Genomic DNA, 23,742 nt, shown 5'->3' with positions numbered 1-23,742 from the left:
AGCCGTCAAGCCAAATATTGAATTCATACAAGGAGGTCAGAGCATTTAGGTGTACAAGTTGAGTCGTAATAAGTGAAGTGAAATGACACAGGGAATAAGAATTAAACACATGAAGAGAACAAGGTGCAAAATGGCATAGAAAGCCAGGAGATCACCTGAAGTCTGTCAGTATTGAGAGAGAAACCCTGCCCCCTATCGGTAGTAATTGATTTCAGCTGCTTTAGTCCTAATTGATGGCCTATATTACCCAGGAAAGATTCATGATGAGTTAAAGCAAAGAACTCTCAAGATATTCGTAATCTTATCGTTGAAAAGCATTTTGATGGGAATGGTTATAGGCGCATTTCCAGAATGCTTAATGTTCCTGTGAGCACTGTGGGGTCATTATCCGGAAATGGAAAGAGCATCACTTCACCATAAACCGGCCACAATCAGGTGCTTCATGTAAGATCCCTGTCTGAGGAGTCCAAAGAAAAATAAGGAGAGTTGTCAAGAACCACTTGGGTAGAACTTCAGGAAGACCTTGCATCAGTACTGTTGTTTCAAAGAAAACTATAAGCAATGCAATGGGACATTCTGGATAAAAATCTGCTGCCATCTACCAGAAAGCTGAAAATTAAGAGGGCGGACAAACACAAGGCCAAGGAAACAATGAAGCGGTTTCAAAGAAAGAAAATCAAGTTGCTTGAATGGCCCAGTCAATCACCTGACCTAAATCCCATAGAAAATTTATGGAGTGAACTGAAGATCAAAGTTCATAAAAGAGGCCCAAGGAACCTTCAAGATTTAAAGACCTTTTGTGTGGAAGAATGGGCCTGAATCACTCCTGAGCAATGCAGACGACTGGTCTCTCCATACAAGAGGCGTCTAGAAGCTGTAATCACCAACAAAGACTTTTCTACAAAGTATTAAATAAAGCACGTTCGATACTTATTCCCTGTGTCATTTCACTTTGTTTATTGCGACTCAACTTGTGTGCTTGAATGTTCTGATTTCTTATGGGTTCAATATTTGGCTTGATGGCTACATCTGGTGGAGGTTTTGTCGGTTGCCCACTTAGAGATCCCCTTACTGATGGGAATGCTGATGTGTCAAATACTTATTTTCCCCCTGTATTTACTATAATAATATGTAATAAATGTATTTATATATATATATAAAATATATATTTGCATAGCTTTTTCTATGTTTATGCTTTAAAAACCTGCTGTGGAGGCTTCAGTGTCACATGCAGCAGAAAAAGTCAACAAATAGGCATCGTGCATTAAGGGGTGTGAGCAATATTAACCCAAAATTGCCCTGATACAGACTCAAAGCATAACATTACATAACCCGTGAGAAATTTGATCTGTAGAACCAACTGTGTTTATAAGCCCCTGTCAGAGTTGTTTGTTTTGTACATTAAAATGCTTCAACTCTTTAACGTTTGTTAAACTGTATGACTGAGCAATTCCTTTAAAATAAAGCTGCTTTTATTTGTGTGTGTTATAGATAATTGTGTGTTGTGTTAATAAATAATGACATACATTATAAATATGTTTGTGTCATTGTATAGCGACTGAACAGTGGACAGTCTGTCCATGAGAGTTTACCACAGCCACACACATGTTGGGCATCTACTGGGTCTGTGTACCTTAAGACTAAGAATAAACGTTGGCACAACTTGAAAGAGAGATATGATTTTGGGCTCTTTATAAAAGCTCAAGCAATCACCAGTGTCACACCTGTCCACCAATTGAGGATGAGGATGCTGGGAATATTGCTCACTGTTGCCGTCTGTCTGAGTACAGCAAAGGCTGCCTCTGTAAGTCAGAATACATTTTTATTTTTTTAAAGAAATTGCAATAAGATAATCAATTAATTTAGAAAAAAAATGTGACCCTGTTTCTGAAATCCAGGCTAACGTCTAAATCTAATTATCATATTAGGAGCATTAAAGTTTGATTGCAATGTTTGACATGATCTTAGTATTAAATATATCAAGGTTATATTTTAGTTAGCTGAGTTTTTACAGGGTCACAAAGGTAACATTCTGTTCAAAGAATGCTGGGTTGTTTTAAACCCATGACTGGGTCAAATATGTGCATACCCAGCAAACACAGAACGTTCCCCTAACGTTAGTTTTTGGGAACCATAAAATAACGTTCTGGGAATGTTATTTTTAGGTTTTATTTTTTGCAACCATAAAATAACGTTCCCATAACGTTGTAGGGTGGTTATTTTTAAAATAACCTAAAAATAACTTATACAGAACGTTATTTTTTGGTTATTTTTTGGTTATTTTTTTGGAACCATAAAATAACGTTCCCATAACGTTGCAGGGTGGTTATTTTTAAAATAACCTAAAAATAACTTATACAGAACGTTATTTTTTGGTTATTTTTTGGTTATTTTTTTGGAACCATAATATAACATTCTTATAACGTTGCAGGGTGGTTATTTTTAAATAACCTAAAAATAACTTATACAGAACGTTATTTTTTGGTTATTTTTTGGTTATTTTCTAGAACCATAAAATAACCTAAAAATAACTTATACATAACGTTCTCTAATGGTTATTTTTTGGTTATGTTTTTTTTTTAGGAAATGAAGTGAATGCATAATTAATTAAACCCATTAGTCCTTTAGTGTGCACGTCTAATATGCTCGTGCTTGTCTGCACGAGCTTACCGCCTTCTTCACGAGTACCCGCTTTATTTTGTGCTCAGGAAAAGTCGTTAATTTAAAAAATAACGGTCCTTTCGTTTTTACCTCAGAGACTAAGATTATTTTAGCGGTTCTTTTGTCTCTTTCTTGATTTAGTAACTTAAATATGTGAGAAGAAATATATATACGAGTGATTTCCAATCGATTTGAGGAGAATTTGAGGAGAATATGATGTTAGAAACTTTTTATTGTTGTAAAAACGGATAGCCGACTAACTGTGGTAAGATCTTTTAACCTAAAGTGACTGATTTATTTGTCATTGCGTTTTTACTTCAGAGTATAACATTCTAGCGATTTCTTTTTTGTTTCTTCATTAGTAGTTTAAATATGTGAAAACGAAAATATATTTTAATTATTTCCATGAAGAGAATATGAAGTTAGAAGCTTTTGATTATTGTAAAAACTGAGAGAGACATGCTGATTGTTGTTACTTAATAATGGAGAGGCGGCTGCTGTAAGGTCTGTTAAACTAAAGTGAATTAAATGTTTATATATTTTCAATAAATATCTGTTTTAAGTCTTCTTTATTGATTTGAAGTCACTGGTTATTTATATATTTGATAAAATAGAATGTTATCTAAATACATTATATGTGATGTGTTGAGGTATTTTTATATAAAATAACCTGTGTTATATAATGGTATAATATTTTAATAGACATTTTTTTCCAGTAATAGCATAATTTAATTATTATAGATTTTGTATTAAATAAATTATTTTATTCCTCCTTATATGGAAATGTGTTTTACTTATTTTAGATAGATATGATAGATAAAAACACAGCATGGGATGTACTAATAGACGTGCCGTACTTTTGTAAGCCTTCACTTCTTCACTGAGGCTGGAGTCTTGAGCTCTGCGCGTTCTGTCAGTGCGTGCACGTAGCCGCGGCAACGCGCCCTCGCGCCCTGGTGAGATCATTTTTCACTCCATGTCAACTGTGCATTTTCCAAGGTTTGTTTTTGGTTAGCCAGGAAAGATTTCTTTACAGAAATAGAACGTTATTTTTAGGTTATTTTAACGTTTTCCTAACGTTAGTTTTTGGTTTCCATAATGTTATTTTCCAAGGTTTGTTTTTGGTTAGCCAGGAAAGTTTTCTTTACAGAAATAGAACGTTATTTTTTAGGTTATTTTAACGTTTTCCTAACGTTATTCTAACGTTTTCCTAACGTTATTCTAACGTTTTCCTAACGTTAGGAAAACGTTAAAATAACCTAAAAATAACGTTCTATTTCTGTAAAGAAAACGTTCCTGGCTAACCAAAAACAAACCTTGGAAAATAACGTTATGGGAACCAAAAACTAACGTTAGGGGAACGTTTTGAGAACCAAAAACTAACGTTAGGGGAACGTTTTGGGAACCAAAAATTGTTAGCTGGGTATAAACCATATATAAAGTTAATATAAACCAGCAGTTGGGTTTGCCCATAATTTACCCAAGCATTGGGTTAGACAACCTGACATTTTATATAGTGTTCCTTTCTTTTAAATCTGTTTTTATTTCTTTGATAAGTTTTTTATTAACTTTAATTAATGTTGTTTAACTGTAAATTAAAGAAAAACATGAATGCAAATATGTGCAACAATGACAAAATGTCACGTGTTGCCATATGTGAATTATAATAATGCATTTCCTAATATAAAGATTGCAGTTGTTTGTTTATTATTTGGGAGTTGTTATTTGTAGTAAATCATTTTTGTGTAATATTAATTAGTTTGTGTGAAACAAAATTTTATTGTTTGATGTGTTCACCAATAAGCAACTTTAACACCAAAATCAAATTTAAATGAATTAATTATTATTCACTTCGACTTTGTAAATTTCCTCTAGATATATTATTTAAATAAAATATTAAATAAATAAAATATTTGTTATAGAATCAAAATAATTTATATATTATATATACATTTATATAATATAATTTATATTTTCCAATATACTCTAAATATTTCTATTTTCCATAGTATTTTCCCATGTATGTGTTTTAAAAACAAATTCTGTGTTGGTGTTTATTGTCAGCAATTTATTTTACTCACCAATTTGATTAAATCCAGTGCTGAAAAGTAATTTTCAAATGTAAATGTGATCATTTTACAGCTGGGTGTTGTGTACACCGAGGGAGGCATGGTAGAGGGAAAGAACAAAATTGTTGGAGTCTTACGCTACGTGGACGTGTTCAAAGGAATTCCATTCGCCGCACAACCAGGAAGATTTCAGAAGCCGGTTCCTCACCCAGGCTGGACTGGTGCGTATTCCCCTCTGTCATGCAACCTGTATCCACACTGACACAGATTCAGCTTTACTATGGTTCATCATGCATAAAGGTGAATCAGTATTACTGTCTCTACCTGCACAGGTGTTCTGAAGGCCACTGAATACAGCAAAAGGTGTATGCAGGTGAATCTTCTCCAAAATGACGTCGTGGGCTCTGAGGATTGTCTTTACCTGAATATCTGGGTTCCTCAGGGCACATCTGTGTACTTTAAACTTGCTATCATTCATAAACCAAACAAAAATAGAGGAGAGAGGGCAGTCAGCTACCACATGTTACATAACCTTAAGCAGAAAGCAGATTTTTTTGTATTATATGGTCATAATGTATTTTTTTCCCATTTTGGTAGTGTCTACTGGCTTGCCTGTTATGGTTTTCATCTATGGTGGTGGATTTCTGAAGGGTGGTTCTCAGGGTGCAAATTTCCTTGATAACTACCTGTACGACGGACGGGAGTTGGCAGACAGGGGAAAGGTCATTGTGGTGACATTGAACTACCGTCTTGGCACCTTGGGATTTCTCAGCAGTGGAGATGATGAACTTCCTGGTAAAAATCCAAAAGATGTATATTTATTGATTTCATTTTAAAGGGGACATTTCACAAGACTTTTTTAAAATCGTTTGTGTCCCCAGTGTATGTATGTGAAGTTTTAGCTCAAAATATCTCACAGATAATTTATTATAACATGTTAAAATTGTCACTTTGTAGGTGTGTGCAAAAATGTGCCATTTTGGGTGTGTCCTTTAACATGCAAATGAGCTGATCTCTGTACTAAATGGCAGTGACGTGGTTGGATAGTGCAGATTAAGGGGCGGTATTATCCCCTTCTGACATCACCAGAGGAGCCAAATTTCAATGACCTATTTTTTCACATGTGGAGAATGGTTTACCAAAACTAAGTTAATGGGTTGATCTTATTCACATTTTCTAGGTTGATAGAAGCACTGGGGACCCAATTATAGCACTTAGATGGACACTCCCCTTTTTTTTTGGGGGTGGGCTCATTTTCCAGCTCTCCTGGAGTTGAACGTTTGATTTTTCCGTTTTGGAGTCCATTCGGCCGTTCTCGGGTCTGGCGTTTCCACTTTTAGCATAGCTTAGCATAATCCATTGAAACTGATTAGACCATTAGCATCACGCTCAAAAATGATCAAAGAGTTTGGATATTTTTCCTATTTAAAACTTGACTCTTCTGTAGTTACATTGTGTACTAAGACCGACGGAAAATTAAAAGTTGCGATTTTCTAGGCAAATATGGCTAGGACTATACTCTCAATAATCAAGGACTTTGCTGCCTTAACACGGCTGCAGCAGGCGCAATGATATTACGCAGCGCCCGAAAATGATCCCCTTGGTAACTTTCAATAGCAGGGTACTATTTTCGAGCACTGCGTAATAACTACAGAAGAGTCAAGTTTTAAATAGAAAAAATATCGAAACCCTTCGGTCATTTATGAGAGTGATGCTAATGGTCTAATCAGATTCAATGGATTATGCTAAGCTATGCTAAAAGTGGTACCACCAGACCCGAAGATCAGCTGAATGGATTCCAAAACAGTAAAAATCAAATGTTTAACTCTAGGGGAGTGGGAAAATTTGCATACTTTCAAAAAAAGTGGAGTGTTCCTTTAAACATGGTCTCATTTTCATGCTATGTCCCCTTTAAAGGTGCAGTGTGTAAATTTTAGAGGCATCTAGTGGTGAGGTTGCGAATTGCAACCAATGGCTCAGTCCACTGCCCAACCCTCGCTTTTGAAATGCATAAAGAAGCTACAATATCCACCACCGGACAAACAATTCATCGTCGGAGACAACTTAGTAAAAAGTTTGTCCATTAAGGGCTTCTGTAGAAACATGGCGGCACAAAATGGCGACTTCCATGTAAGGGGACCCTTGGTGTATGTAGATAAAAACGTCTCATTCTAAGGTTATAAAAACATAACGGTTAATTTTAAAAGGTCTTTATACACCACTGATAATATAGTTTTGTATATTATTTTGGATATATTTAAGAGATCCTTCTAAAAATTACACACTGCACCTTTAATGGAAACTTAATGAATATAATATTGTAACAATATAGGACGAAGAAAAGGTTAGAAATGCAGAATGGGATCTAAAAGTTGAGAGTAGGGTTGAAACTAAAATATGCATGACAGGTGACCTCCAGAAAGAAAGATAGATATGATGACCTGATCATGTCCTGTTTAATAGGAAACTATGGCCTGTGGGATCAGCAGGCAGGCATTGCTTGGGTACACAGAAACATCAAGGCTTTTGGTGGTGATCCAAACAACATTACTATTTTTGGCGAGTCAGCAGGGGCGGCCAGCGTGAACTTCCAGGTGCTACAGTCGCTCATCTTTCTTCTAAAACTTCAAAAAAATAAAGTAAATTTTACTCATATATTTATTATTTCCCATGTATGGTTTTGTGTGTGTGTGTGCGTTTCAGATTATTTCTCCCCATAACAAAGGCTTGATCCGCAGAGCTATCTCACAGAGTGGTGTTGCCCTCTGCCCCTGGGCCGTAAACAGAAATCCACGAGCATTTACTGTGCAGGTGAGCTTTATTTTAATATTTTCAAGTCATGTAGTATATGAATTCATATACTGTAGTTTATGTAGCTTAGGTCAATGTTCAACTTTATACTCAAGCACTGCACACTCAAGCAAGGGCACATGCAAGATGTACGGCTTAGTGTTTGCCAACTGTGGTTTGTTTACTTTGATTCCAGCCGTTTACTTAGTAAAATCACCTGGTATGTTTCACACAGAATAACTATTTCTGTCCATTTTGATATAGTCAGTTAATGATTTATAAATAGAGATATGAACTTGGTTCAATTCCAGTCCTCAGTTTTATATGTATTACATTTAGATTTGTTTTTTGTAATGGTTCATTTGGTTTATTAAATATCAATGGATAAAGATATTCAAAATGTTTTTTTATCATTTAAAAAGTTTGACTCCGAAAGAATTGAATAGTAGCGTATTTTCCGGACTATGGGCTCTATCTTACACCCAGCGCAATGCAGCGCAATGCGCGACGCAAGTGTCTTTCGCTAGTTTCCACCCTAATTTTCACGTTTAGCGCCGCGTTGTTTAAATAGCAAATGCATTTGCGCCCCCTTTGCGCCCATGGGCGTTCTGGTCTGAAAAACGAGGTGTGTTCAGGCGCATTGTTGGCGCGTTGCTATTTTGAGGCCACTAAAATAGACTACGCCATTGTCCCTGCTGCTTGTCCCTGCCTCAGTGACAGAGACGCCGGCTCCGTGATCCTCCGCCGCCGGTTAACATGTGCTCGCGCCTCGCGGTCTGTCTTTACATATCCAATAGTCTCAGCCTCAGACGCCACGCCCACAAACTGTTGGCTGAACGTCTGATGTTTTTCGTACACTTTTCTGGAAACCCTGTGAGAATGTCTAAAGTCGTCTTTTGATTGGTTGAAATAAACCGGATTTCCAGGAGACGCGAGTGTCGCGATTAGTTTCGGTCCCTGGAAAACAAAGCTCTGGCGTTCCATTGATGCAGAGAATCAGTCATGTCCACGTGGATAATAATGACCAGTTATCATGATCAGCTAAACATTGGACTCTCAAAAATATGCAAAGTTTGCAGCATATACTCTCTAAAAGACGTCCAAGAGTTTTGCTTGAGGCAGTTAGTGGAGTCAAAAAGTTTGGTTCTCCTGAATTGCTTGTATGTGCTAAAAAGTGGAGATATGCTTCAAACAGACGTTTAACGGGAGCGTCTCATTGATGTGTCTGTTGGTGAAGTGCACAACGTTGTTCTATGGTGAGTAATGTTGTTTATTTAGATGCTATTCGATTGCGGCTGGTTATTTCAATAACTGACTTGTTGCCAGCCGGCTCGTTATTGTGAGGAGTCCGAAACGTGACGCTAGACGAAACAAAATGTGATTGGTTGTTTGACATGTCGGTCAAACAGCTTGTGGGTGGGCTTTGTCCAGAAAAAGCAGCGAAAAACACCAGACCTTCAGTATGCGGAGGTCGACTCGGTACCGGTTTTGACTCGCTTTGTTAAAGGCTTACAGAAATTGTCATGAGTTAACGTAATCAACCGTGTGATGGGGATTTTGTAACATCTATTTTATTAATTTTATTAATATGCCATATCAAACATCTTAGTTAGAACGATTATTCGAGTCAATTTGTGTAAATGGCGATCTGAGGTAACAGTCGTCATTCCTCCAAATTACACCCGTCGTCATATGCTGCGTCCGAAAACTCAAGGCAGTGACTCGTTGCCTCGCTGCCTCATGAGGAAATGACTTCGGATGATGGTAGCTCAGAGAAAGACTTTCGGACACACTTCTAAGGCAGCGTGTTTGAAATTTAAACAGAGAGTGCCTTTGTGATAACTAATCACATATTTGAAAACTACAATACTAATTTCTCGCTAGAAATGCAATTAAAAGGTGTAAAAAGTGAAAATATACCTTTATTTACACTAAATTGGTGGTCCAGTCGCGTCCTTGGCCGCCATTTTATTTTTTCGAACTCGACCTATCACATTCTTAATGTACGTCCACGCATAGGTATCTCAGGAGACAGGAAGTAAACCAAACATTGAATTCGGACATGCCTTGATGCCTTGGAAAGCTGCCTCAGAAGGCAGCAATTTAGAGTTTTCGGACGCAGCCATAGTCTCTATAAATTAACACGTTGCTGTCTCGCAAAATGTTATAATCTTGTTTATATTCATGAAATGTTCACAAAAACATATAAACTTACCTTGAAACAACCGCTTCCAGTGACTCTGTCCTTTCACGACGACCCTTGCTGAGCACATTCAAACATCAAGGTCGCTAATCACATGAGCCTCTTCAAACAACCCAAAATACTTACCCAGCAGTTTTAACCCAACACCTAGTAAACTGATACTTCCCAAAAAGTGTTTAAAATTTAAAAAAATAACCCAGCAAAACAACCCAACAGACTCAACCCAGCATTTTGGGTTAAAAAATAACCCAGTCATTTTTAGAGTGAATGATGGTAACACCAATGACAATTTACAGAAAAAACTAATATTTTAACAAAAGGACTGCCATAAGCATGGCATCTGCCATTTTATCAGAGATGTAACAATCACATACTTATTCAGTATAATGTATTTTTATGTAAAGATCTTAACACTCCCAGTTATAAAAAAGAGTAACACTAATGACATCCAAAAAATCTTATCTCAAAATTCTTAGATATATCATGACATTTTAGACAAATAAGGTAAGACATCTCACAAAACTTTTGCGTTCCTCCACTGCACTTCTTTCAGTGACCTCTTGACCCGTGAAAAACTTCAAAGAGCTGATGCATTGTTTGAAAATAAAAGTGCTTTGGGTAGGGTAACACCAATGACATAAATTTGGGGGACAAATATTTATTTGATATTATTCATATTAATAGTGTTTTTTTACCATTTCAGTGTTGTGGTAAATTCATACAGGGTTAAAGGTAAATTTGATTTGTTTTACAAAAAACATGGTTTTAAATCATAAGTACACAGTTCAACTTCCTTGTATGATCAAAGGGACAGGGCAATTTTCAGGACCAGGCATTTAAAAAAAGAAAAAAAAGAAAATTAAATAAATAAACTCTCTCATCATTTTAAGAACAGTCTATATTTATTAAATATATATCATTATGGGATTATTGGGTCAAATTAAATGATTAACGGGTCTGCAAAAGCTTTTTTGTAGAATGACCCATGTAGTATATTTAATCGGTAATGTTTGTGCATCTTAAGGTTGCAGAGAAGGTGGGATGTCCTACTGATGCTGGGATGGTGCCCTGCCTAAAGATGACAGATCCAGAGCTTCTAAGTGTTGCTGGGAATGTGATCCTGGGCTCATCTCCTACTGGTAAACCATTCTCACAAAAAACATTTTACATTCTACATGGAAATTCTGTCATTTTTTTGTTCTGATGAACACAAAGGAAGATATTTTGAGGAATGTATGAAACCAAACTGATCATGAGCCCCATTCACTTCCATAGTATTTTTTTCCAACTATGGAAGTCAATGGCGCTCAGGATGTGTAACAAAATAATATCTTTCTTTGTGTTCAGCAGAACAAAGAAATTTACACAGGTTTGTAACAACATAAGAGTGAGTAAATACATTTTCATTTTTGGGTGGATCCCTTAAAGGCTACCTTGCCGTTATTTATTATTTCATTCCTTTTTAAACTTGTTTTAAGGAATAGTTCACCCACACTGTCAGAATTTTATATATATATATATATATATATATATATATATATATATATATATATATATATATATACCCATATGGGGGGCCAAACAGGAAATAATTATAAAAACTGAATATTCTTATAAGTTTGAATATATAAATGTAAATCATGAATATATAAATATAAACCGTGAATATATAAATATAAGTCTAAATATATAAATATAAATCTGAATATATAAATGTAAGTCTGAATATATAGTTATAAGTCTGAATATATAAATATAAATTGTGAATATATAAATATACGTCTGAATATAAACACATTTATATATTCAGACTTATATTTATATATTCAGATTTATATTTATATATTCAGACTTATAACTATATACACAGACTAGTTTTATGGTGCTACTTAGCTGTATTTTTTAAGTTATGAAGGTTTAAATCAAAACAAACCAACTGCAGTTGCATTGAAATTAATTGGAATGCACAACCAAAAAACGAGATTTCTGAACAATTAAAAAAACGGTGGTTATCTCGTTTTGCAACGAAACTCTTCATATTTATATATTTATATTATTGTTATATTTATATTAATATAAAATTAAATTTTTATATTAAAATGCTTCCTGTTATTTCTTAAACCTGGGTCAGTATGGTCATGTTCAGAAAAGCACACAAATCCATAATTAAAGAAATTTAATGACTCCAGTGAGTTAATATGTCGGCTTAAGTGAAACAATTGGTGTGTGAGTAAAAATTATTATTATTTTGAGCTAATTTAGTGAATTGAAAACCAAAACCAGTAACTTTGATAAAATTATGGCATATTAATATGTAAAATTATCAGTGTTTATTCAACGAACGCTAATCATACGTATATATCTGGGATGGCATGAAGGTTTTAGAGTAATTTATGAGAGAATTTCCAATTTTGGATAAACTATTGCTTGGCATGCTACATCCCTAAATATTTAAATACAATTAAATTGGCTGTGCATTTAACACATCTGACCATTTTTCCAGAGCCTGTTGTCCACAATCTTTCTCTGTCTCCTGTCATTGATGGTGACTTCTTGCCTGATGAGCCTGATCAACTTTTCCACAATGCTGCCGACATTGACTACATCGCCGGGGCCAACGACATGGATGGGCACATCTTTGCCACTCTTGACATCCCCTCTATAAACAATGCGCTGGTGTCCACCCCTATGTAAGTGCTACATACGCAATCAAGAGGTTTTTACCCTTGTACATATGAGTGTTGTGGCTTTTACTTCATGCTAACTGATCTCTCCCAGGCTTTATCTACTGGGTCAATTACAAAAATGACTCATCCTGACTTTTTCTATTTTGGGGGCCAACCAATAGCAATAGCTAGTAGTTTAAAAGTCAGTGGTTTTTGGCTATTTTACAACCCCAATTTCTACATCAACACAAAACAAGATAAATGCCTGTTCAGTCATTCATCAGGTCTTTAATGAATAAAAAAACAATGTGCTGTATTTGTCTATAACAGAGGTGATGTCAAGAAGCTCGCCAATTCCCTGACCAGATCCAGAGGCCCAGAAGCCGGTGCTGCTGCGTATTCTGAGTACACCATCAGCTGGGGTAATGACCCTAGCGATAAAGACATTAAGAAAACTGTTGTGGATTTGGAGACGGATTACATCTTCCTGGTGCCGACACAAGCTGCCCTGTACCTGCACGCTGATACCGCTGGGTAAGTGGAGCCCATCTTCCTCATTGCTTACCTCTAAATAAAAAATAAAATGAAGATCATAGAAATCAAGGGCTTCATGTCAAGGGCAGCAGAGGCATCACTTTTGTCCTTTACTGGGTTTTGTTTAGTTATGGGCCGTCACTGGAAATTAACGTTGTCTGTTTTTCCTCAGCACTGGACGAACCTACTCGTACCTGTTCAGCGAACCTTCTCGCATGCCTATATTTCCCACCTGGATGGGTGCCGATCATGCCGATGATCTACAGTATGTATTTGGAAAACCCTTCGCCACTCCTCTGGGCTACTTTCCCCGCCATCGTGATGTCTCTGATTACATGATTTCCTACTGGACCAACTTTGCCAAAACTGGGTAATGCTTCAACGTAATTACTGTAACTTTGTGAGCAGTTTTGTCATCTCAATATTTTAAAAGTTTGTGTGCACTAAGGCCCCAATTTTTACAAGAGTTTCGTTCAGAAAGTGTGTAAAAACAATGACTCAGGTTTTAAAAAGTGAAGGTGAAAAACAAGTTTTGTTGGTTGCTTATATGTCTATGTGGTGTTTCAATATCCTTTAAAGGGACACTCACTTTTTTTGAAAATATGCTCATTTCCAGCTTCCCTAGAGTTGAACATCCGAGCCCTACCGTTTTGGAATCCACTCAGCCGATCTCCGGGTCCGGCGGCACCACCCCCAGCATAGCCCAGCACAATCCATTGAATCTGATTATATTTTTCGTATTTAATACTTGACTCTTTTGTAGTTATATTGTGTACTAAGACCGACTGAAAATTAAATGTTGTGATTTTCTAGGCAGATATGGCTAGGAAATATACTCTCATTCCAACGCAATAATACAGGACTTTGCTGCAGCAGGCGCAATGATATTACGCAGCGCCTGAAAATAGTCCCCTTAGTAACTTTTTATAGCAGGAGACTATTTTCGGGCACTGTGTAATGTCATTTGGTAATTTTTTATCAATGGACGTTTTTCAGCGCGATGCTAATGGTCTAATCAGATTCAATGGATTATGCTAAGCTAGGCTAAAAGTGGTACCGCCAAACCCAGAGATCGGCTGAATGAATACCAAAATGGTAAAACTTAAATGTTTAACTCTAGGGGAGCTGGAAAATTAGCCTATTTCCAAAAAAGTGGAGTGTCTCTTTAAGACAAACCGGATGCAAATTCATCATTTAACAGCATTGCTGAGTATTTTCTCCAAAGACGGTTTGAAATCGACTCGAATCGAATATCGAATATATATATATATATAATTATTATTTTTTTTAAAGAAAGACCCTACCAGAGATAAACCCGACAAAATCTGAACATTTTCCACTGGGTGCAGTACATACACTGTACCCGATACTTTTTTTCGCACCACCTCGGTTGGGGTTCCAAACGATCCGACCTGATAACAAAAGTGACGCGAAAACACTGTAGATCACTGATTGGTCTGAGAGAATCGGCACTACCAGTGTCATCGCTATAATGTAAAAGATTAGCTTTACCTTTATGCTAGCTTGCGCTGTCTCAAGGAATGTTGTCATCTGTGCTCTGCTATAAGTTCCCAAACTCCCTTTTAGCGATGAAAAACATCCACAGGTTGAGAATCAGGAACACCATACCAGTTTTTTTCTAGACTTGCAGTTTGTGGCGGCACATTTGCGACGCGCACGCCAGCATTATATGCTTAAATGCAACTTCAATGAGGCTCAGCGGAGCGCATCGACTGACATCACAGGTGTTTGTACAGAAACTGTCATGTGACACAGAGGTAGTGATAAACGCGATGTGCAAACATCTATTTGTGGTGGCCAATTTTAATTTTGTGGCAGACTGAGAAGTAAATAAATGTATGGGAATGTACAACAACACTGTCACTTGTATGATGTCACAGCAGTAGGCAGCGCAAATATAACGACACGCCTATAATCCCTCCCACTCCCAAGTGATACTAAACTCGATGGAAAAGCTAACAAAGCCAAAGTGAGGTGAGCTGACCCGACCTGACCCAAACCAAACCGTGGGGTACTATGCAATGGAAAAGCGCCATAAGTGGACCAGTGAAGACCTCTGGTGTAAATGCTCTAACCTGTTAACCAAAGATGCTGCAGTTCACGTATACATATGCATGTGAAACTGGACTTAGCAGTTACGTGTCTGAAACTGCCAAATGTAGCATCTATTTACATATATATCTATGGTACGAGGTGATGCAAAAGAGTTGGAGGCGGGGACTAACTCGCATATTCACAGATCTGCGTATAATAAATGAGCCAATGGTGTAGAGTTACATTAAATCTGTATTAAAGCATGAAGAGATTAACGTCAGAGGAAAAACTTTGATATATGCTATTATGATGCTCAAAGATAAGTTTTAAATGATAAAATGATTGACTACAGGAGGACTTTAAAACAGTGCTGTGATAGAGCTACATTTACAAAGAACTTACAGGTTATGATTTTAAAATTCTGATTTTGAACTTTTTCCCCTCACAGAAACCCTAACAGCGGTGGATCAAAGGTGCCTGTGACCTGGCCCGAGTTTACCACCTCAGGCCATGAGTTCCTAGAGATCAACCACAATACGAACAAAAACAGTGTGAAGCAAAAGCTAAGGCTGCGCTATGTTTATTACTGGACCACTGTCTACACAAGCTACCCCCTCATCCAGAAATAAACACTTCTATACATTCATGTAGCCCAGTGTTAATAAGTACTGAAGTTCACGCTGTGCCTTGATTCATGCAATAAACATTTGTTAATCAAATCAAGCTGATATTATTTTATTGAAATATTATATCTGGTGCTTATCTGTGTTTTATTGGACGTACACTCTAAAAAATATATATATTGTTATTTTCAACCCAGTGTTGGGTCAAGAAGGGTAAAACCCAGCAGTTGGTTTAAATTACTGTGTGTAACCCTACATTTTTTACCAGTAGCCTACTGTACTGTATATTAGCACTATGTGCAAAGTGCCAATACCCCTCCATAAATTGTTCAACATCAAATATTTGTTTTCCTTTTATAACAAACAATCAAATGTATCAATGAATCAATGTATAACCACGTTTTGTTTGGTGCGTGGACGACACAACTGTTTGCATAGCAAAAAGTGGGCAGGATGAATAATCAAAAGCACTGATTGTTGTCACAGTCTCTGTGTTTGTCACTTTGTGACAGGAGGACACCGGATCGGTTTGTCATGGAGAATTCACGGACATCACTGATGGTCAAGGTGGCCGCGATCGGTCTCGCGGCCACCTTCGTGATGCACGTTCAAGATCCGTCGCACGCGCTTTTCGGATACCCAGAGCTGTGGCGGAGGACCGGATTGGCCGGTGCTCCTGCGCGAGCGGCTGCCTGTATCCTCGCGGGAGTGTTTCTTTTAGCTTTGGGCTGGTTGTACAGATTGTTATTCGCTCCCATTGAGTTGCTCCGTGGCGTGGATGAGGTGGGCTACATCGCGGAGGACGGGCGCTCCCGTGCGCAAGCGGCCAACGAGGTGCGGCGGAGGCGCAAGACTGGAGAATTACCGCCGGTGTATCCCAATGGCTGGTATCGGGTTTTGGACTCTCACATGCTGGAGAAATGGGATGTCAAGAAGAGTGTGACTGTACTGGGTAGGTATCAGAGGGGAAGTAAAATTGCGCAGGAGGTCTAAAATTACGTCACAAGAAATATCGTGTCCTGTGGGATTTCTTGCCCTCTTTTGCGTCTCCTTCATTTATCAGGCAGTACATAAACTATATAAAGCACTCAGAAACACAACATATCATCATCTGCGTCGTTTTAACTGTTGGTCCGTACGCTGGGGGAAGTCCATAATGGACGCGTTTTGCATTTTGAAAGTTGAACTGATCATGCTACTTTATATAAAAACGCAACGCAAGGGCCAAAGACTGGGCCATCTGACCCATGTGTACAAAAAACAACATTTGAGATAACATCAGTTACAGCATTACAAATTGTAGCTCAAATTGGAGAACATTGCTCTTGCAATATTAGGTACTAACTTACTAATAAAATGAATCTCTAATGCATTCGCTATGGATGAAAACGTATTACAAATGCATAAATAGACAAACAGTTCTAAAATACAAATAGCGCAGACAGTATCCAATAGACCGACGCGTTTTTTACGCAAGAACGTGTCCCATTTAACAGTTAAAATTGTAAATAGTTCCTTTATGACACACTCTCTGCACATTTTCTGCCGTGTGTCTTTGCTTAAGTGCTGCGCAGGCGCAGATGTGATACTGAAATAGTATGGAGCTAGAAGAGTCTCAGTAAAGATAAATGCACACACTACATTTACATATGCACACACAGGATACATAAATACACACGCAGGATACACAAATGCACACAAAATTCACAAATGCACACACAAAATTTAAGAAGCACAGAAGATTCACAAATGCACACAAAATTCATAAATGCACACAAAATTCATAAATGCACAACCAATTCAGAAATGCAAACAACATTTACAAATGCACTCAAGATTCACAAATGCACAGGACAAGATTCAGAAATGTATTTCTGATGCACACACAAATATATCTTGATTTACAAACTGTTTGTGGTCTGTGAACTTTACTGCATTTAAACAGGGAATGATCTGCAACCAATCAGATATCTCCCTTGTTTTATCCAATCACAAGAACGCACCCCACGTGGGGGATTGTTTACTTATAAGCCAATCACATGACCTTTAAGCTGGTTTGTCAACCGCCAATAAAACCGAAGAAGAAGAAGTTTACACAGCGTGATATGCACGTGGTGCGGGCGCGAGCTAACGTTAGTGCGGTGGAGTTCTGTCTGGCAGTTGGTTGGTTGAGACCTCAACATGGCTTCTGGCAACCACAGGGGAGCAGTATGTAGAACTTAAAGTGTTTAGCTAGTTATCTCCTTGTTATAATCGCCAAAAGCCTCAATTACAACTATCCATTTGTGCTTATTTTTGTGCGTTTCGTACGTATGTTTGGACATCAAATACAGATAATCGTGATTACAATATCAATGTGAATAATCTGCAATTATGATTTTTGTCATAATCAAGCAGCCCTATTTTTATGTGAATTTCTGCTTTAGCAACATTCTTCACCTAAACATTCATGCCATTTAAGCTAACATGCCAATTAAACTAACATGACAATGAAGTACCCCCCCAAACCCCAAAAAGACTGCTTCCAGCCCTGACTGCTGTACTCTCTCTCCCTCGTTTGGGGCCGAGGACAGCTCCTGGGCCAATAACTGCACAAAAGCCCGAGCTCCTACCTCGGCTTGGGGCGACAGACCATGTCAAACAGTCACTTAATTCACAAGAATTTTAACATTATGGAAAGATACTAGCCTGACCCTATTAGAGCATGCTGTCGCGCTAGCCTAGCTCGCTAGCTTATGTTGATAGTTGCACAATTAAACCGGTTAACATTAACAATTAAACAACATCTCATAACAAGGAGATAACTAGCTAAACACTTTAAGTTCTACATACCGCTCCCCTGTGGTTGCCAGAAGCCATGTTGAGGTCTCAACCAACCAACTGACAGGCAGAACTCCACCGCGCTAACGTTAGCTCGCGCCCGCACCACGTGCATATCACGCTGTGTAAACTACTTCTTCTTCTTCGGTTTTATTGGCGGTTGGCAAACCAACTTAAAGGTCATGTGATTGGCTTATAAGCAAACAATCCCCCAGGTGGGGTCCGTTCTTGTGATTGGCTAAAACAAGGGAGATATCTGATTGGTTGCAGATCATTCTGTTTAAAAAAAGGCATTTGTGTGTCGAGCCAAGTCAAGGGAGTCTCAAAATTCACACACAAATGCAGTAAAGTTCACAGACCAAAAACAGTTTGTAAATCAAGATATATTTGTGTGTGCATCAGAAATACATTTCTAAATCTTGTCCTGTGCATTTGTGAATCTTGAGTGCATTTGTAAATGTTGTTTGCATTTCTGAATTGGTTGTGCATTTCTGAATTTTGTGTGCATTTCTGAATTTTGTGTGCATTTGTGAATCTTCTGTGCTTCTTAAATTTTGTGTGTGCATTTCTGAATTTTGTGTGCATTTGTGTATCCTGCGTGTGTATATGTGAATGTAGTGTGTGAATTTATCTTTATTGAGACTTTTCTAGCTCCATAAAAGCTCTGCGCTCACAGTTCTGTAACATAAATGGTTTTTCAGGTCACCTCAAGAACGGAAACGAAGTTGATGACGCTCTCGCCCCGACATTAAAGACTTGCTAACGCTATTGTTAAACTGTTTATACACTCCCAAAAATACAGGTTCCTCTAAGCAGTGTTAATTTTAGCAGCAAATTCTTATTTAGTCTTAGTCTTAGTCTTTTGAATAACACACCATTTAGTCTTAGTCTTATTTTAGTCATCTGAAATCTTTTAGTCTTAGTCTAGTTTTAGTCGACGAAATATCATAAGAGTTTTAGTCTAGTCTAAGGTTTTTTAGTCTGTTATGGAATGTAATTAAGGTTTGAATATGCAAAACAGACACAGATTTAATGGTTGTTATAGAAAACATGTATTTTATTTTATTCTTAATGTCAAAATAAAACTGACCGTGGCTTTTTCACAAAAGATAATATCACATAAAATACGCATAAGGCCGGCTCTACCTAAAAAAATATACATGGTCCCTGAAAAAGATATGCATTGTCCCTAAATGACATGCACACACAGACACACATGCACGCAGACACACAGACAGAGACACACACACGCACTTACACACGCACTTTGTCCAGTCATGTAAAACCACAACATCTACTATAATAGTAACGTTACACATTTCATTCAATTTGAGGACACTGAATATTTATACTCAGCATTAATTCAGACAATACAGTTCAGATTCCTTTCGTTTCTATGTTATACCAAGTTTAGCAAAAATCAGGAGAGTTCTCCAAGAGCCAAGAACCACTTGGGCAGAACTTCAGGAAGACCTTGCATCACTGTTGTTTCAAAGAAAACTATAAGCAATGCAATGGGACATTCTGGATAAAAATCTGCTGCCATCTACCAGAAAGCTGAAAATGAAAAGAGGGTGGACAAACACAAGGCCAAGGAAACAATGAAGCGGTTTCAAAGAAAGAAAATCAAGTTGCTTGAATGGCCCAGTCAATAACCTGACCTAAATCCCATAGAAAATCTATGGAAAGAACTGAATATCAAAGTTCATAAAAGAGGCCCAAGGAACCATCAAGATTTAAAGACCATTTGTGTGGAAGAATGGGCCAGAATCACTCCTGAGCAATGCAGACGACTGGTCTCTCCATACAAGAGGCGTCTAGAAGCTGTAATCACCAACAAAGACTTTTCTACAAAGTATTAAATAAAGCATGTTCAATACTTATTCCCTGTGTCATTTCACTTTATTTATTATGACTCAACTTGTATACTTAAATGTTCTGATTTCTTATGAATTCAATATTTGGCTTGATGAAAAAATTTTGTCAATAGCCCACTTAGAAATCCCCTTAAGCCCGGTGCACACTGTGAGATTTCAGCCACGATTTAGCTGTCTGGGACAAATTTTGAAATCCTAAAAGATTTCTGGAATCCCAGGCTAAAATCTGCCGTCTTTGATCGCTAGTTTGATATGTTCACAGACAGCATATTAATGACCGTTACCATCAAAATTATCCTCCGACAAAATTCTGGCAGTGTCAGACATTTTGAGACACAATCCTGCTGTGTGACATCTCCCTACGACAACCGGCAGCTCAATAACCAATAGAAGCACAGAACCCGATGATGCAATTAGTACGGCGACAACAACAAATCAACGCAGACAAATGTCAAAAAGAGCCAGGTTGACTATACAGCAGGAGGAGAAACTTAAGGAGTTATTGAAAGATAAAGAGTGTTTGTACAACGTGTCATCACCACTGTACCATGATAGGATATAAATGAAGCAGCCTGGAGAGAAACCGCGCTGGAAATTCAAATGCCAGGTACTCGTCTCCTTTTTATGCTTATTATTAAAATGAATGGTAAATGTTGTTTCGGTTTGCTAGCCTTCGCTTCAGCGTGTGTTTGCACAGCCGTCATCGATCGATGACGTAAAACTGCGGACACGTTTGTTTGCGTGTGTCCGATTTTTAAAAGTCTTTTAACTCGTACAGTCTGACAATGATGGAAACTGAAATCATACAGTGTGACATGGACTTAACTACGATATTGATCGCACAGTGTGGCAAGCAACAATCCTAAAGGACTATTTAAAATCGCACAGTGTATACCGGGCTTTACTGATAAAAATGCTGATGTGTCAAATACTTATTTCCCCCCCTGTATTTACTATAATAATATTTAATTAATGAATCTGTCACAGGCGGGGGCGGACCCAGATGCTATGAGGTCACACCCCTTTTTGATTTCCACCCCGAGGAGGTTCCCAAGACCACCCCAATGACCAGACAGACACGTATATTACAATTAAAATACAACTTTACTAAATAATTAAAAGATAAGGGGAGAGGGGAATGGTAATAAAAAAACAGTCTCTTCTTCCTTCCTCCAGGACAACTCCCAGTTAGAGCGGGGGCTAGGACTCCTTTCCAGAGGGGTTTCATAAACTGGGGCTTGCCGTTCCTCTTCAAAGCGTGCTGCAGGACAGAGGTAAGTTACACCACACAGGTAAGATATTCCCCACAAAGGTAAGAGGCTTAATGCACTGGGACTTTTACGTTCCTCTTCACAGCGAGCTGGAGAACAGAGGTAAGTTACATCACACAGGTAAGGTATTTCACACGAAGGTAAGAGGCTTAATGCACTGGGACTTTTACGTTCCTCTTCACAGCGAGCTGGAGAACAGGGGTAAGTTACATCACACAGGTAAGGTATTTCACACAAAGGTAAGAGGCTTAATGGATGACCACAACGCGCTGGTATCCTCCCGCGGATACTCCTGGACTGAGGGCGGCACCTGGTTTTACACACACTACACACACTGCAAGTTTTAGTGCACACACCCACAAAGTAAAGTTCAGACTCACCCACAGCAATCTTCACACATTTACTTGACTCAAAAAAAAAAGTGCCCAGCTCGACCAAGGTCCCTGGGAGGGGATTCGTTGTGTACTACCTCCAGCACCAGAAAAGAGAGGGTTGTAGTAGTGGCCGTGGGACCTCTTCGACGTGTCAACTGAGCCTCACTCGGCTCGCCCACCCTGTACTCTTCCGGTGGGGCCGGTCGCTCGGTCAAGGGAACTCCCAACCCTATTTTAGGCACACACACTGGCAGCAAACATACTCCATATGACTAATAGCAGAGGTACTCACGTGAAGGTGGGGCTAACTCCAGACAGGGATCTCCCACTCGCCTTGAATGTTGGTTCCCGGCTCACCTACGTTTTTCCTCCCCGTAGGGCCTTTATAAAACAACACACTCACAACCCGCTTCGGGTACACCTCATTACAACCGCTTGCAAAGTTGTATGCTGTACTTACGTGTCCGGCTCTTCACAAATGCTCCGTAACTCTCTCACGGTGGACTTAATCCTGTCACGTAGTTATAATGGTTAAACTTCACCCAGTCACCTCTCTTCACTTTCCTTCTAGTTTCACCGTCAACGGCTCCCGCTTCCTTCCCTAAGGGAACAGTGTACAGCCCATACACAGATCTGCACAGCGGTAAACAAACGCACCAAAAAGCACTTTCGGTTTGGTGCTCCTTTAAACTTCACAGCCCCGTCCTTTTCGCCTCTTTTTGGCAGCCGCATTCTTTCCTTATGCCATAAGCGATTTGCGGATCAACGGCGCCCTTCGGCTCCTCCAAAGACGGAGCGTGTGATTTGGTTTTGCCCTAGGCATCAAGGGGCTCACGCCCGAAACAACTCCTCCGTTATGCTTCTCTATACCCATTTATATCCCTCATCTTCACTCCCTCCTCCAATCATAGGCTGCCACATTAACTTGTCACACCTGTAGCTCGTTTACTCCTCGTTTGTGTTGTCAGGGAGACCAGGAAGTCAAATGGTGTTTGCAAAAGGAGGTCTGGCAGGAAACCATCTTCAGGCGGAACCAATCTCTGCCACTTTTGGTTCCGCCCTCCAATAGTCACCCTGTGACATATTTATATATATAAAATATATATTTGCATAGCCTTTTCTATGTTTATGCTTTAAAAACCTGCTGTGGAGGCTTCAGTGTCACATGCAGCAGAAAAAGTCAGCAAATAGGCATCACGCATTAAAGGCGGAGTCCATGATGTTTGAAAGCCAATGTTGATATTTGAAATCACCTAAACAAACACGCCCCTACCCCAATAGAATCAGGACCTTCTGTTGATAGACCCGCCCCACACATACGCAACCCGGCATTTGATTTGATTTGATTGGGTATAAGTGTGTTTTGGTAGACGGCCTGTCTAATTTTCCAAAGCGTTTTTCAAACATTGTGGACTCCGCCTTTAAGGGGTGTGAGTAATATTAACCCAAAATTGCCCTGATACAGACTCAAAGCATAACATTACTGTACATAACCCGTGACAAATTTGAACTGTAGAACAAACTGTTTATAAACTCTTTAACGTTTGTTAAACTGTATGACTGAGCAATTCCCTTAAAATAAAGCTGCTTTTATTTGTGTGTGTTATAGATAATTGTGTGTTGTGTTAATAAATAATGACATACATTATAAATATGTTTGTGTCATTCTGTAGCGACTGAACAGTGGACAGTCTGTCCATGAGAGTTTACCACAGCCACACACATGTTGGGCATCTACTGGGTCTGTGTACCTTAAGGCTAAGAATAAACGTTGGCACAACTTAAAAAGAGAGATATGA

The 23,742-nt window shown here is 38.4% G+C and overlaps 1 protein-coding gene across 1 annotated transcript; it reads left to right on the top strand.

Moving 5' to 3' along the window:
* The first annotated feature begins 1,651 nt into the window (after positions 1-1,651).
* LOC129424405 (bile salt-activated lipase) lies at positions 1,652-15,697 on the top strand. Its single transcript, XM_073871444.1, has 11 exons — positions 1,652-1,804; positions 4,804-4,951; positions 5,063-5,185; positions 5,331-5,525; positions 7,194-7,324; positions 7,434-7,541; positions 10,748-10,862; positions 12,227-12,413; positions 12,720-12,923; positions 13,096-13,293; positions 15,427-15,697. The coding sequence occupies exons 1-11, from the start codon at positions 1,742-1,744 to the stop codon at positions 15,605-15,607; spliced, it is 1,653 nt and encodes a 550-aa protein (XP_073727545.1). The 5' UTR covers positions 1,652-1,741; the 3' UTR covers positions 15,608-15,697.
* Positions 15,698-23,742: the final 8,045 nt, after the last annotated feature.

This window comes from Misgurnus anguillicaudatus, chromosome 9 (assembly GCF_027580225.2).
Source record: "Misgurnus anguillicaudatus chromosome 9, ASM2758022v2, whole genome shotgun sequence".
Lineage (NCBI taxonomy): Eukaryota > Metazoa > Chordata > Actinopteri > Cypriniformes > Cobitidae > Misgurnus > Misgurnus anguillicaudatus.
Note: the sequence above shows the minus strand (reverse complement) of the source record. Positions and strands in the feature narration are given on the sequence as shown.